Source organism: Erithacus rubecula (assembly GCF_903797595.1).
Source record: "Erithacus rubecula genome assembly, chromosome: 2".
NCBI lineage: Eukaryota > Metazoa > Chordata > Aves > Passeriformes > Muscicapidae > Erithacus > Erithacus rubecula.
In genome coordinates, this window is record NC_136685.1 from 85,118,299 (window position 1) to 85,132,702 (window position 14,404).

The 14,404-nt window shown below is 39.7% G+C and overlaps 1 protein-coding gene across 4 annotated transcripts in view; it reads left to right on the forward strand.

Annotated features, from left to right (window-relative positions):
* Nucleotides 1–530: 530 nt before the first annotated feature.
* The window catches only part of THADA (THADA armadillo repeat containing), a 150,116-nt gene continuing 136,242 nt past the window's right edge, over nt 531–14,404 (forward strand). Inside the window, exons 1-15 of one of the 4 annotated variants that reach the window (XM_079333023.1) lie at nt 531–615; nt 1,849–1,947; nt 3,230–3,324; nt 3,726–3,856; nt 4,585–4,733; nt 4,870–4,902; nt 6,158–6,210; nt 7,099–7,285; nt 7,941–8,035; nt 8,324–8,544; nt 9,524–10,215; nt 10,829–10,980; nt 11,109–11,264; nt 12,393–12,515; nt 13,410–13,533. In XM_079333023.1, the coding sequence (XP_079189149.1) occupies nt 1,872–1,947; nt 3,230–3,324; nt 3,726–3,856; nt 4,585–4,733; nt 4,870–4,902; nt 6,158–6,210; nt 7,099–7,285; nt 7,941–8,035; nt 8,324–8,544; nt 9,524–10,215; nt 10,829–10,980; nt 11,109–11,264; nt 12,393–12,515; nt 13,410–13,533 (2,287 nt within the window). In that variant the 5' untranslated portion in view covers nt 531–615; nt 1,849–1,871. The remainder of the gene's footprint in view (nt 616–1,848; nt 1,948–3,229; nt 3,325–3,725; nt 3,857–4,584; nt 4,734–4,869; nt 4,903–6,157; nt 6,211–7,098; nt 7,286–7,940; nt 8,036–8,323; nt 8,545–9,523; nt 10,216–10,828; nt 10,981–11,108; nt 11,265–12,392; nt 12,516–13,409; nt 13,534–14,404) is intronic. The other 3 variants (XM_079333024.1, XM_079333025.1, XM_079333026.1) reach the window with 3 other exon arrangements.

Consider the following 14,404-nt stretch of genomic DNA (forward strand, 5'->3'; position numbering starts at 1 on the left):
ATGCGAGTCACTGAGGGAGGCGAGGTTGTTTACCCAGGGGGAAAGGCAGACTCAGGGGCGGCATCTTCAGTCTCTGCAAGTGCCTCAAGGAGGCTGCAGCCAGGTGGGGGTCGGGCCCTTCTCCCAGACAACTAAAGCTAGAGGACAAGGGGACATCGCCTTAAGCTGTACCGGGCAGGCTCAGGTGGGACATAAGGAGAAATTTCTTCACAGAAAGGGTGATTAGACATTGGGATGGGCTGCTCTGGAAGGTGGTGGAGTCGCCATCCCTGGAGGTGTTTAAGGAAACACTGCATGTGGCACTCGGTGCCACGGTCTGGTTACACGGTGGTGATCGGTCACGGGTTGGACGCGATGATCTCAGAGAGGTTTTCCAACCTTATCAATTCTGTGATTCGGTAGCTCACGTTGGTTCACCTAGGATGAGAATATGCCGAGGAAACGCGGCCCCGCGGCGCAGCAGCAGCGGGAGCAGCGGCTCCGCAGTGCCGGCGTGAGGCGGGGCCGGGCCGGGCCGGGGGCGGGGAGCGCCGCGGTTGGCGGCGGCCGGCACGTGGTGGGGCGGGCTGCGGGCACCGGGAAGGGACGCGGCACCGCGGGTGTGGGTCCACTCGGGTAAGGGACGGGCGGTGTTACCTCGGTGCTTCCTTTGGCTGCTGCTATGGCTCTGTTTGCTTCCCCGGGCGGGCGCCGCCGTGGCTAGGGAGGCTGCGGGCGGGTGCCTGAGGCGGCGGCGGCGGCGTGGCCGGCCTGGCCCAGCCTGGCCCGGGATCTGTCCGAACGCTCGGTGCGGCCGCAGGCGGGGGGTTGTTGGGGCAGGGGGGGCGCGGAGCACCCGCGGGCAGCGGGGCCCGGCTCGGGAGCGCGGGCCTGCTCCGCTTCGCTCTGCTCCGCTCCGGTCTGCTCTGCTCTGCTGCGGGCGGCCGCGGTGGGTGCCACAGCTGGGACAGGACAAGGGAGCTGGAGAGCTTGCCGGAGTGTAGGAGCATGCGGAAAGGAGACGCAGACGAGAAGTGGCCGGGCTGTATTCCGTGGTGTCCGGAGGAGAGCAGGGGGCCGTGGGTACAGGCTGATGCTCGGGCCGTCAGAAGCGCTAGGCATGCAGTGAAGGTGGCCGAGCACAGGTGGTCCTGAGAGGCTGTGGCGTCTCCATCCTTGGAAACATTCAAAAGATACCTGGGCATGGGCCTGGGTAGCTGGCTGCAGGTAGCCCAGCTGTAGCAGGAGGTTGGTTCAGCACCAAAGGCCCCTTCTTACCTCCATATTCCATAATAAAGTGCGTACAAGTCAGTGAAACTGCAGTACATGATAAATCACCATTGCCATTAGAAAGAGTACTTATTTACTATTTTTAACATCCATAATAGCAGAGCCATTCGGTTTGCTGCACAGTTCTTGCTTGACATTAACACGAGTTGAATGAGTTTTAAACACTAAAACTGAGCACGGGAAGTTTTGTGGCATTAATTCTATACTTCTGTATGTTGTTTCCAAATGTTTCCAATCCACAGTCATGCCAACAAACTCTGTAACAAGTGTCGTGAAATTTCCAGTGAGACCATAGGTGATGCATAAAGCAATTTCCCTTTTCCCCTTTTCTGCTTACTTCCATTTTGCATCATGAAATTTGGGTGGATTTTGGATGAAATGCTGGAAATAGTTCATGTTGTTAAAATCAAAGAGAAAGTTACTTCCTTCAGAAAAATTGCACAGATAATGCACCAAACATTATTTCAAGAGAGTAGGACAGTGAAAAGACTGTTATTGTAGGAAATGCTTGTATTTATGTTTTTAAAACCACATGACCATGTTTTGATTTTTTGTTTTGTTGTTTGTTTTGTTTTTAAGTAGGCATTTCTTAATCAGCTAAAATGGTATTAAAGAAGAAGAAGGAAATTCAGGTGGATGCATTTGTTCTTGATCATGATCAGCTTGAAAAACTTCAGAGTAAGTAAGGTGGTTTTTTTTTTTGAACTAATGTGAGATTTCTTTTGACTTGGACTAGTTACTGTGTCTTAGGTTGCAAGAAATTGATCCTTTTTTCTGCTTGTTATGTTTTATTTCTACTGGTTTTGCTTTGTGATTTTAAGGTGTGTTTGCTCTGCTGTGGTTTGTTTTTATTTTGTAATGACGGTGACTTCTTACCCTGGCAGAATGAAAAAAATCCTTTAGAATATTGTTGCTTTGTTTTTTTTTTTGTTTTCTTTGTTTTATCTGTGATGTGAAGGTAGTAGAAGCTCCTACTTGTAATCCTACTTGCAGGCCTCTAATTCAGTGATATCTGATGTGTTAGGCTCAATATGTCGGATGGCACTGAATTTCCAAGAGTCACAGGATGATTGAGGTTGGAAGGGTTCTCTGATTTCCCAGTCTTTTCTATAGTTAATTTGTTTTAAAGCTTCTGTTCAAATGGTGTTTTCCTTTGTGGGGATTTTTGTTTGTTGGTTTGAGAGAAACTTCCAGTGTTATTTACTGTAAAAAACATGACATGAAGTAAAATCCAGTAAGGTTTGTATACTAAAGTTACTATGAGGGAGCACGGGTGAAGTCCCACCTGGATTGCTGCATCCAGTTCTTGGCTCCCTAGTACAGGAGTAATATGGACATGTTGGAGGCACTCCAGCTAAGGGCTAAGATGATGAAGGGCTTGGAGCATCCCTGCTGGGAGAGCTGGGATTCTTTGGCCTGATGAAGAGAAGGCTCAGAAGGGATCTTAGCAATGTGTAAAAAAATACCTGAAGGGAGGACATAAGTGAGGCAGAGCCAGTGTTTTTTTCTGTACTGAATGGTGATAGGAGAGGAAGGCACAGGCACAAACTGAAAAACTAAAGATTCCCTCTAAACATCTTTTTGAATGTGAGGGGTAACACTTTTTTAATGTGAGGGTGACTGTGGGCTGGCACAACTTCAGTAGGGCAGTTGGGGAATCTCCAGCCATGGAAGGCAGTTCCAGGTAACCCTATTTGAGCCGTGAGGTTGGACCAGATGACCCCCAGAGGTCCCTTATTATTGTGTTCTAGTGAAACTGATTTTTTTTACATTTGTTAGAAAGAAAAAGAAGTGTTAAGGTATTGTTAGGTGAGCTAAGGGTTTGTGGCACTAATGGGTTTACTGGAACTGGAAAAAAACCTAAGAATCAAGCAGTCATTTTTTCTTCTTCTGAATTATGTGTTATTTGTACTGCTTATTGTAATTACTTTATAAAAAGGTCCTTTTCTTCCAAATGTAGGGTTTTCAAAGGCTGGAGAGCAAAATCTGGCTTCTCTGCTTCTGCGCGGTGCAGAGCTGAGAAATGGCATCCAGCAGATCCAGTGTATTAAACAGGTATGGTTTCACTGTTGTTGGTGTGGCTTTTGGTAGCTAAGAGTGTGTCCTATGCACTGTAAATGGCAAATACAGCTTTTAAAATAAACTTCTAATGTTCTGTACATTTCTGGAAGCACAGAAAAAGCAGTTACACACACATCATGTAGAAGTGTAGTTCTGGTATGTAATTAGCAAGGCCAAAGGTACTGAAAATGTTGGAAGGAAAGTGACACCAAGTTTCCTGTTTTGTATGTATTTGTTTGTTTTTAGAGGTGTTCTTGGAATATTATTTGTACTTCAAACTCAAGGGTAAAGAGGGGACAGTTTTGCACTGTATGCTTGGATGAGAGGGAAGTCTGCCACTGTTAAAAATTATATATTCAGAGTTTTTTGTTCCTCATGTGTTCTTTTGATTACAGATTATGCCATTGATGAAGCAGATGGATCAGAACTCTGCAGGTGATCCCATGGTTAAAGCCTGTTTGGATGTTTTGGGAAAGATGTATTTTTCACTAGCTGCAAAGAATCCTTTGAAGAAAGTATTAGCAAGGTAAAAGATTGAGTATTAGCCTTTAAAAATGCTTTCCTTGACTTACAGTCAATAATTTGTCATTCACTATAAATTGCTGTAATTTAATTACAGAAAATTTGCAGTACTTAATAGTGCATGTGTATTGTTTTTCTTTCCAAGTCAAAAATCTTAATTATAAGTAATGTCTCATTGGATAAATAACTTCAAAGTGAAACATTGTTTTGGCCTATTTCATAATTGTAAAGACAACATGGTGTTAATTAGCAGTTTGAACTTTAAAATCCAATGTTAGAATAGAAATTTAAAACAAAATCTCAGCTTCAACAAGAGAAGATGGTTCAGAGGAATCCTAACTAAATTGTGGTTTCTTGTGCCTGTGATTGCATTTTTTTTTTTAATTGCACAATTATTGATGTATTTTTTACTGAGTTTATTATAGCATTAGCATTTTTTAGGAACTGGTGCTGAGCTGCCTTCCTTTCCATGAAAACATTCACTTTCCTGCTGAGATGCATGGCATCCATCCTGGATTTGGTTGCATCCACCCCAAAGCTGTGCACCCCTCTGTCAGGTTTTCTAGCTGCAAAGTGAGAATCTGCATGTTAATTTGAAAACAGATGATGTTTTCATGCAGGAAGAAACATCTGCCTGCGTACTGAAGTTTTAGCTGACATGGATTTTGGTGCAGTGGATGTTACAACACCTCAGGAAAACCAAACTGAATGTGCTGTTTCTTCATGTTGCAGTTCACTGAATGGTCTTCCTGGACATTTGATGACATCAGCTGTGCAAAGCTTTGTGTGCTGCCTTCAGGAAGATCTGAAAACCACAGATGTGTATTTGTACAGGAAGGTACTGGACAACCTTGCTTCCTGTATGGAGGATTTCAGCTTAGGTACAGTGACTTTGAATGTCTTCTGGGTAAACTTGCTCAGCACTGGTGCCACACCTGATAGTAATGTTTGCAGTTATGTAAAAGAGATGGTGCTGGCTAGTACTCTGTACTTAAAATGTGTTTTCTTTTCCTCTAGGTAGAGCCTGTATTAAGAACCTTTTTGAAGAAGGTAAAGTCACATTTATAGCAAAATATGCTTCTCTGTGGGTTGTTGAGGGAGGGGTGTGTATGGGGAAGTGACATAAAGTAGGTATGAGGATCTATCAGATCTGATTTCCTCCTAGTTAATTTTCAATAAACTAGTATCCTGACCTGGTACTTTTTTGTGAAATACAAGACTTTGATTTATACCTTTAATTTCCAGAGGTCAGTTTTGTTTTACTGGGCAACCCTGATACAAATCTGAGCACCAGTGAGCAATTCTGGTAGGGAGAGTCAATATCTCACAGGATTGGGCCAAGCGAGTTGGAAACTTGTTTCGTACCAGGTTGTTGAGATTTTGTTTTAGCATTGCTTCTGTTAGTCTGTACTGGAATACCAGTGAAATAAATAAGCGCGGGCCGAAGCCTTTATTAAATAGCAGCTCTTTTTATTAATGGGGGTCGTAGGGAGGCTCAACGCCTGCTGCTGCTGCTGCTTGTTCAACGTGGAAAGGAGGATCCCACGCAGTCCTGTCCAAGGGCAGGAATGGGAGTTCCAACCTCACAGGCACGTCCAGAACTCGCTTGTGGCTCGTTGGTCTGGGGGTGTCAATCTCCTCAACTGCTCTTTAGATTGCGGTAATTAAATAGTTACAAAGGGTACATTGCAGACGACTCAGCTCACTAGTTGAGGTGATCCGTGTACTTGGATTCAGTGTTGGTTGACTACTTTTGTGAGTCTTTTCTTTTGCAACAACTTCCGGTAATGGTGGTACTGGGAAACTTCTGGGGATTTACATATAGGGTGTTGCTACCTTGATAGGCAGGCAGCAGCAGGCCGGAAATGAGGTAAGGGAAAGGGCGGAAATGGTAAGGGGAAAGGGCGGAAGTGGGAAGTGGAGAGGGCGGAAATGGGAAGTGGAAGGGCGGAAATGGAGAACTGGGATAGGGGAATACAATAAACTGGGATTTGAAGTACATAGGGACTGTACATTCAACTGGGGAAGACAACACAGCAACCTGACCAGAGAACTAGCGAACCAACAAGTGGATAAAACAATAAGGTAACAACAAGTGAAAATAATCCCTTTAACTCTTCTAACAACTCCTAACATTTCTCAACTGAGATTATTTACCACAACCAGTTTAATTTGTTGGTGGAACAGAAGAATCACTGTAGCTGGGTATGTGTGATGTATTGAGATGTACATGTGATTGCTTTGCTGGAAATTTTCTATTCTGTTTCTCTTGAAAGTAAATTTATACCCTACTTGTTTTCACTAGTTCTTCAGTTTCTGCAGAAGGTGCTGCTTGACATACAGGAAGAAAACAGGCAAGTGAATTCAACAGAAGCTCTATTTTATCTGGTTTTATTTGATTCTTGCAAGATAATTTGGTTTGGTTTGAAATGCCACTTTGGTAGCTATACAATGATGAAAGATGGGAAGATCATTTTACAGTGATTTTAAATAAAAACTGATTCGTTTTGTTTCTTTTGTGGCAATGTGATAATATAAGAGGTAAGGCACTGATACTGTAAGAGCTACTACTAAGGAAGGTCTTTGAGTTGAGGTTCTGCTATCTGAATTGTGACTTAACAGTGTAATTAATAGATGTAAAATTCAGGTAGATTATAAGTCTTTCATGTTCCATGAGTGTTTAGTATGTCAAGTGATACACTTGACATTTTCCAGTATTTCCTAAACTGAGGCTTCTTCACTGTGGCCTCTCATTCTGTACTGAGAGGAGAAGGATAATTAATGAAGTGATTTGTGGACTGAAAATTTAGATATTTTCTGTCTTCGTGTTAGAAGAAAGTCAAATAATAGAAATATCCTTTGTACATGGATGAATTACTTGAAAAATTAGAAAAGGGCAGCACTGCATTTTGTTGGCCTTCTTGGAAAGTTTCTGGAAAAGTTCAGCTCTGCTCAGGCAGAATCACATGAATGAAAGTTTGTCATAGGAACCTACGGAAAATGTAGGAGAATTTGTCATTTTTGTTTTGTTAACTTCATTTTAACAAATGAGCCTTCAGTCTGCTCCTTGTTTTTCTGCAGTTAAATATACAATCAACTCAAGCAATAAATTAGTTTTTACCATTAATTCTATCTAAAGTTGGCAGAATATGGTTATTTGGAGATGATGAAGAATGGTTTTAATTTGCTTTTTGTGTGCTTGCTTCTCTTTTTAATTTTTTTATTTTTTCCCCCCCCCACAGAAAGAGTAATGGAAATCGTATTGTTCAGACTCAGCTGATGCATGATTTACTGATAGCCATTAAAGTTTCAATGATGCTTGTACAAAAATTGCAAGAAAATATTCAAGGAAGTCTTTGGAAACACAGTGAATCTTTTGTTTGGCAAAGTATGTGTAGCTTACTGAAAAGTTCCACAAATTTCCTAATGGATGGTAAGTTTAGTAACATTCAAACCTTACTATTTTTATTAACTTCTTGTCTTGGTAGTAAACAACCTGTATGTATAAAAACTTAATTTAGCTTGTATGGAAATTGAACTACTGAGGTTAATGGGAGTGGGAGCAGTAGATGTTTTTTTGGTGGGCTGTGATTTGTAGATTGCAGTTTTAGAGTATACAGTGTAATTGTAGCTTGTCCCACTACAAAAACCAAGATTAGTGCTGCTATTAATAATTAAAAAACTAACAGAAATGCTTTTGAGAGTCACTAAATGTCTGTGCCTACCAGAAATATCTACACCTCTATGAAATATTCTGTCAGAGCTATTTAGGGGCACACCATAAATAGTTTCTTCTCATACAGACTTTTTATATAGTAGAATTTAACATATGCCAGTATTCTCTACCTCAACCCTCCTTACCTTAGTGGGCAGTCCTGTGTTTTCTTCTGTTACAGATAATAGCAGCTCCTTATTACGCTGGAGGATTAAGTAATTAATATTTGCTATCCAGGTGGACACTACAGATTTAATGATGATATAACTACAAGTAGCCTAGCAAAATTCAATACCATCTTTTATAATTTTGTTACATAGTTCTAGCACACAGTGTTTGCTGCATTCTAATGTAAAATATCTGTGCTGTATAGCAACGCTCCTGCAGACTGTTCAGACTACCTCAGGACTGGCTGTTATTCTCTTTACCAGAGCCATGTACGAACCAGTTGAGGAATTACCTTCATTGGTAAGTGTATTTCTTGGCTGAAGACTGCAATATGATGGTGTTGTTACCCTATGCTATCAGTGTTGTTGAGAGGCTTTGCTGGTGCAGATACCAGGGCTTGCCAGCCTCTCTATCAGCCCTTAGCTGGAGTATAATGCTTTCTTTTTTCCTTGCTATATGAAGTAATAAGACTTGGGTTTTGAATTTGACAAACGCCATTTGAGAACAAGAAATCTCTTCAGATCTTCTAAGTCATGCACAGAACAGCTGTGCTGAGGTGCTATAATGGGTGTGCTTTTGGCATTCCAGATCAGTGAGTTGCTCCTTGGGACAGTGGAACACTCGTGTGTGCCAGCGTGGTTTGTGAGCAGCTGCGGGGTTTTGTGCACGGCAGAGCTCCCGGACTCGGTGCTGCTCTTCCTTTGCCATGGAGCACTGGCTATGCTGGATTGGAAAAATGGCAGCATGGGTGAAAATGGAGAGAAACTCTTACTAGATATTGCATCAGTCTTGTTGTCTTTGAGTTCACAGTAAGTTTGTGTTCTGATCTGTGTTTATTTCACGTTTGGGAGGAGAGGTTTATCTTTTAAATTCTATTTTTGAATTACCCCTGTGGTCCTGGTGGAATATCTCTGATGTTTTAGGTGTAATGGTACTAGGTTTTGCTACAGATTATGCAAGCTTTTTAATATGTTTATAAAAACTCTGTAAATTTGAAAAATATAATGAAAAACTCTGTAAATTTGAAAAATATGATGATGTTGCATATGTAGTTCTGGGTTTCAGTTTTTTCTTTCATGCTAAAATTTTGTTTTCTAACATGAATGGGATAAATGTATTAATTCCTTTATGGTAAGATGTATCAGTAGATAAACTTCAGTTTCAAGATATCACATCCTCTCCTTCTGAAAGTTCAGAGGAAAGCACAGTGTGCCAGTGAGGGGAATACTTGAAGTAAGATGAGTTTTTGTTGTTTTTTTCCTGTCTGCAAGCATTGACTGCTTTCATTTAAGGGCCCACCAGCACTATTGGATTGGAGATTAAAACATGTATTCAGTTCAACCTTTGGAACAGTTGCATGATTTTCTTTTGTACATAGGACACTCAGTTTTGAAGGTTTTATGTGGTAATGATAAGTTTTCCTTACATTTTCAAGAAGTATGCAACAGCATAATGCTGCTGAAATGTTAGCAGGTGCATAGAAATATTTACTTTTTTGTTTTATTGTTGTGGGCTCATATGGTTTCTTTTCCCCATTGTTAGGGAGTTTAGCTGCAATCACTTAATAGCACATAAGGTAACTAAGCATGTATTTGGCAACATCCAGCTGATCACTTCTGTGTTCATTCCTTTTCCTCCACGAATGGCTTGTGTTTCCTAACTTGTTTTCATGTAAGGTAAATGAATGCGATGAATAGTTATTCTTAAATACAAAATTTATTTGTTTAAAATACTGATAAATGAAGATAATGAACTCTTTTTTTTTTTGGTGTTTGTTCTTTTTAAAAGGTTAAAAGAATCCAGTGTGGCAACATCTTTGTCTAGAATCCTTGCTATTTGGACTAATTCAGCACTGGCTGCCCTTGTTTCAGGCTCTCCAGATCTAAAAATCAAACTTAATGGGAACTCTGATATAATTGGAAAGCTGCTGGAATACATTTATACACACTGGGACCACCCTCTGGATGCCATCAGACACCAAACCAGATTGATTTTCAAGAATCTTCTTCAGATACACCAAACCACCATTGCTGGATCCAATGGAAAACCAGACCCATTCTTTGCAAGGCTGATAAAGCATTTACTGAGCTTGGATTGGCATGTAAAAGGGAAATATGCTTCTCTTGGATGTCTGGTGGAGTGTGTGGGCACTGAAAGTATCCTGCAGTTGGACAGAACAATTCCAGTGCAAATCCTGGATGTGATGAGTGATCAGTCTCTTGCACCTTATGCTAGTGATCTCCTGGAAACCATGTTTACAAATCACAAGGCCCATTTTACTTTGACTTTTCAGGAAGGCACCTGGATTGACCAGTGGCACAACATCTGGGTTTCTCCTCTTCTGTTAATACTGTGTGAAGGCAACCATGACCAAACTACTTACATAATAGATTACTATTTACCAAAATTGCTCAAATGTAATCCTGACAGTCTGAGCTACATGATAAGAATTCTTCAGGCCTCTGCAGATGCTAATCTGGGTAAGAAAATAAACTTTGTATTTGTAATTATGATTTTATTTAAAAAAATCTTAGTGTTATTTCTGGTTTATTACTATTATTTGAATTAATTTGGGAGAAAAATTCCAGATGGTGATTATTGCTGTTAGTATTCCAAGGTGAAAGTCATGATAATCGTGTCTCTTTGTGCCGTGAGTAAAATCCTTCTGTGGGTGCCTTATGGTTCTCTTTACCCAGGTTTGTTAAATTCCTGTATTTTCTTCTACTAGTTTTTTTTTTTTTTTTGATTCTTACACAGGTGTGTCCAGTAACAGATTTGTTTTTTCTTGTAAACATGTGGGTACAAGATTTACGATTCTCTTGTTTTGAAGTAATTTAGTGTGACTCTAAAATAATGGCTTGTGAGACCTCACAAGGTCTTTTTTTCTTATGACATATTTGAGAGGAAGCCTTTTGGGGGCCAGGTGATTTAGAACCAGTTTAATTTATAGTAGCACTGTCTTTTGGGATTTATGGAGTAGAAATAAAAGGGTGGGTCATGTGTTGAAAGTATTGGGAGTTTCTGACAAGCACTACGAATAGTACATTGCTGGTGTTAATCAAATTAATTATTAATGGTTTTAATTTTCTTTAGGCTCTTGCAGTACTAGAGGAGCTCTTGGAGCATTAATGGCATGCTTGAGAGCAGCCAGGGCTCATGGACACCTGGAACTTTCAAACATCATGAGCAGTGGACTTGTATCCACTGAGTATATAAAACAGGGTCTAGTTCATCAGCACAGCCAGGTAAGGGACAGCCATTTATGTGTCCTTTAAATTAGAATAATTGCTTTGATCATTGGTGTTGTATTAAAACAAAGGTGTCATTATAAGTGTCAGTAAGTCTTTTGTGTGAACTTTTAAATATCTTTCAGGTTTGCATTGATGCTTTAGGTTTACTTTGTGAAACCCATCGTACTACAGAAATTGTGTCTCTGGAAGAAATGCAACTAATTCAGTTTTTTATGATGTACAACTTGAACAGCCAGTCTCCTTCCGTAAGACAGCAGATTGTTTCTCTGCTGAGAAAGGTAATTTCAAACTATAAGTGATGTCCAGTGTACCTCTTACTTTAGTTACAGCACCATTTAAAAAGAAATAATGAGTATGTTATGAAGTTGCTATTTGGAAAAAGTAGAAGCTCTAAGAGCAGAACTATACTTTATGTATTACTCAAATGAATGGTGTTAAGTCATGACAGGCAAGGATGGCTTAAACAAAATATTAAGCGGTAGAGGCATGGTGGATGGTGGTGGGTGTTGCTTGACCTGCCAGCTCCTGCACACTTTGCTGATAGCAAAGCAGTGTGCCCTGGAGTCAGCAGTGAACCTTGTGTTGGCCTTTGTTGGGGCCTAAGGCTGTGCTTACATGGAATTGTCATGCTTCGAGCAAATTCACTCCATCGCCCTCAGAAATCTGACCTGCAAAACCAAAGTAGAGGAATATTCAGCATGATGTGGCTGTACCATTACAGTTTGCAAGGAATGAGTCTCTGTCTGGTGGAAGTTGCCAAGGTGGCATGTAGCTCCATGGCAGAGGGATGGGGATGAAATGAGGAACCACATATGTATAAAGAACAAGTGTTTTGTTCATGGCAAAAGAAGGAAGTGTGGTAGGAGAAAACAATTAATTTGAGAAGGGTGAGACAGTTTGGCAAAAACGATAAGAGAATCCCATCTCTTTCCTTTCTTACCTGGTGCAGACTGAGGAGCATGAGATGGAAAAGTTGTGCTAGATGGGAGTGTGATAAGAAAGGAAATACTTATGGGTAGTAAAAGAGGTGGAGGAAGAACTTTTAAAGTGAACCAAACTCTAAGATACATTGAGGCTGTAGAAATTATCCGTGTTGAGTTTTTTTATAGATGAACACAGTTCCACAGAAAATGAGGTAGGTGGAGAAGGCTTGGCATGAATTTAAGGAGGGAGATGGAAGAAGGTGTTGGAGGTGTAGAGAAGAGAAAAAATTGGTCACAAGAGAGATGGGATAGAAAACTTTCGGTATGGAGTGGGGAGAGAAGGATCTGTTCTGTGTTATGCTGTATGCAAAATTCCCAAAAATTACAAGCAATGTGATTTGGAAAACAAGCTGAAAATCTGCCTTTCCTGTATTTCTCTGTCAATGATTCTTGTCTCACCTATGTTTTCTTTTGTTTTAAAAGTTATTTTGCAGGATACAAGAAAGTTCTCAAGTGCTTTATAAATTGGAGCAAAATAAAGGCAAACAAGAGTTAGTTGAAAATTCAACTAGAGTGCCTCCTTTGAGGATTTTGCAGCAATATAAAGTAAGTAGACTGCTAGAGATGCAGGTAATAGAGATGGGATAGCATTTCTGAGAGTTCATTGTTCCTCAACACCACTGGGTGAGTTAGGCTCTGTGTGTGTGTGTGTTAGGCAATAGTGCAGTGCAGAAGGAAAAAGCCTGTAAAGCCAAACAGTGCTGAGGAGCTTGTCCACTGTGATGCACTTGTGCAAGTTTATTTTGACTAAATATACTGTTGTTGATGAACTGAATGCCCATTGGTATTTGGAGAGTATCCTTAAGGTAAATTTTTGAAACCAATAAAGGTATTTTATAAGGGATTGCTCTTTCATGTGCATTGAAACAGCAGTTAAATGAGGAATGGCTGGAGATGTACCCTCAATCCAAGAAAAAAAAAAGGGTAAATGTCTTGTCATCTGTTGGCTATAAAGTAGTGAGCTTTAAATGGTGTGTGTTACTGGGACTTAAAATAGAGATCTGTGGAGCTTCAGGCTTTTTCTTGGTCTCCAGAATAATCAGTGAGTGAAAGAATGAATGACAAGAGCTTAAGCATGAAGACTTTTCTTGTATTGGTCCTTTTTATCCTATTTAAAGGCTCACATCATCAGTATCTTTATGTCAATCTGTTCCTTGAGTTCTGCTTTTCTCAGTCATCTAATTTTTTGAAATTTGATACAATGGCTGTCTTTTTGTGGGGTTGGGGAAGGAGAACTGTTGTATTTAAAAACCCAAATGATTGTCCAGCCTTCACTGTACTCTGAGAAACTAGAAACTGTACTGTGAATGCCATCTGCTTTTCCAAATTAACTGTAAGATCATAATTTTTGAGGGTAAGGCAGAATGTCCTGAATTCAGTCACTTAACCTTTTGTTTGTAGGGCAGTAAGTAAAAAAGTATTTTTTTCTTTTTCCCCCAGGATTTCATGTCATCTGTATGTGCCAGACTTTTTGAGTTATTGTTTCCTGGTTCATCACACCCAACCAGGTTTTCTGCACTAAGTATTTTGGAATCAATAGCAGAAATATTTTCTGCTCCAAAAGGTAAGAAGTCTAATTTACAGACTTTGAGATGTAAGAAATAATGTAGGAATGGGAGATATTAAAGAAGTTTCTTTTGTGGCAGCTAGTCAGTTTTCTGTCAAAGTAAAAAGGTATTCTTAGTCCTTAATTTCTGTGGCATTTCCTGGTTTTTATTTTTTTTTTTTTACTTCAAGGGAAGATAGTAAGTTTTATTGGAAAAAGGAATATTGAAGTAAATGCAGATAATTAATGCCTGTGGCATATCTTCTATAAATTTGGATTTTCTTCCATAGCCTGTTTTTTAGGAAGTTTTTTTTTTTTAATTATTATGAGGAAAACTCCTGGACAAGTTTCAGTGTATTTGATAACTTCACTCCTTTTTCATGCATATAGATCTTGATAGCTTGAAATGCTGAATTCAGAAAAACCTCTTGATTGAAAAATATTGCATATCCTCATGATTTTATGCTAAATAAAAACCAGTTTTATTATCTAGTTAATGATGATGTGCTGGTGTTAATTTAAATTTTCTTCATGATTTTATGACAATCTTAATTCAAGAAATATTTGTTAGAGCCTTGGAGTATTAATATTCTTACTAAATCTTGTCTCTTGATCATATGACAAACATAAAAATGTTTGTCCTAAATTGTAACACTTTCCTTTGAAGAAATGAGTTGTCTAAGATAAATTGATTTTGAGAGGGAATGAAAAATGCCATCTTGCTAAATAAATTCTTACAATGCCTTTATGATTAATATAATTATTATAAATATGTATAGGAGTGTTTATGAATTGTTATGGCTTTTTTTAAAAATAGGAAGTTATTCTCAGTTGTTTATAATAGCAGCTGAGGATTTTATAATTTGGACATTTACTTCAATAAAGGTGA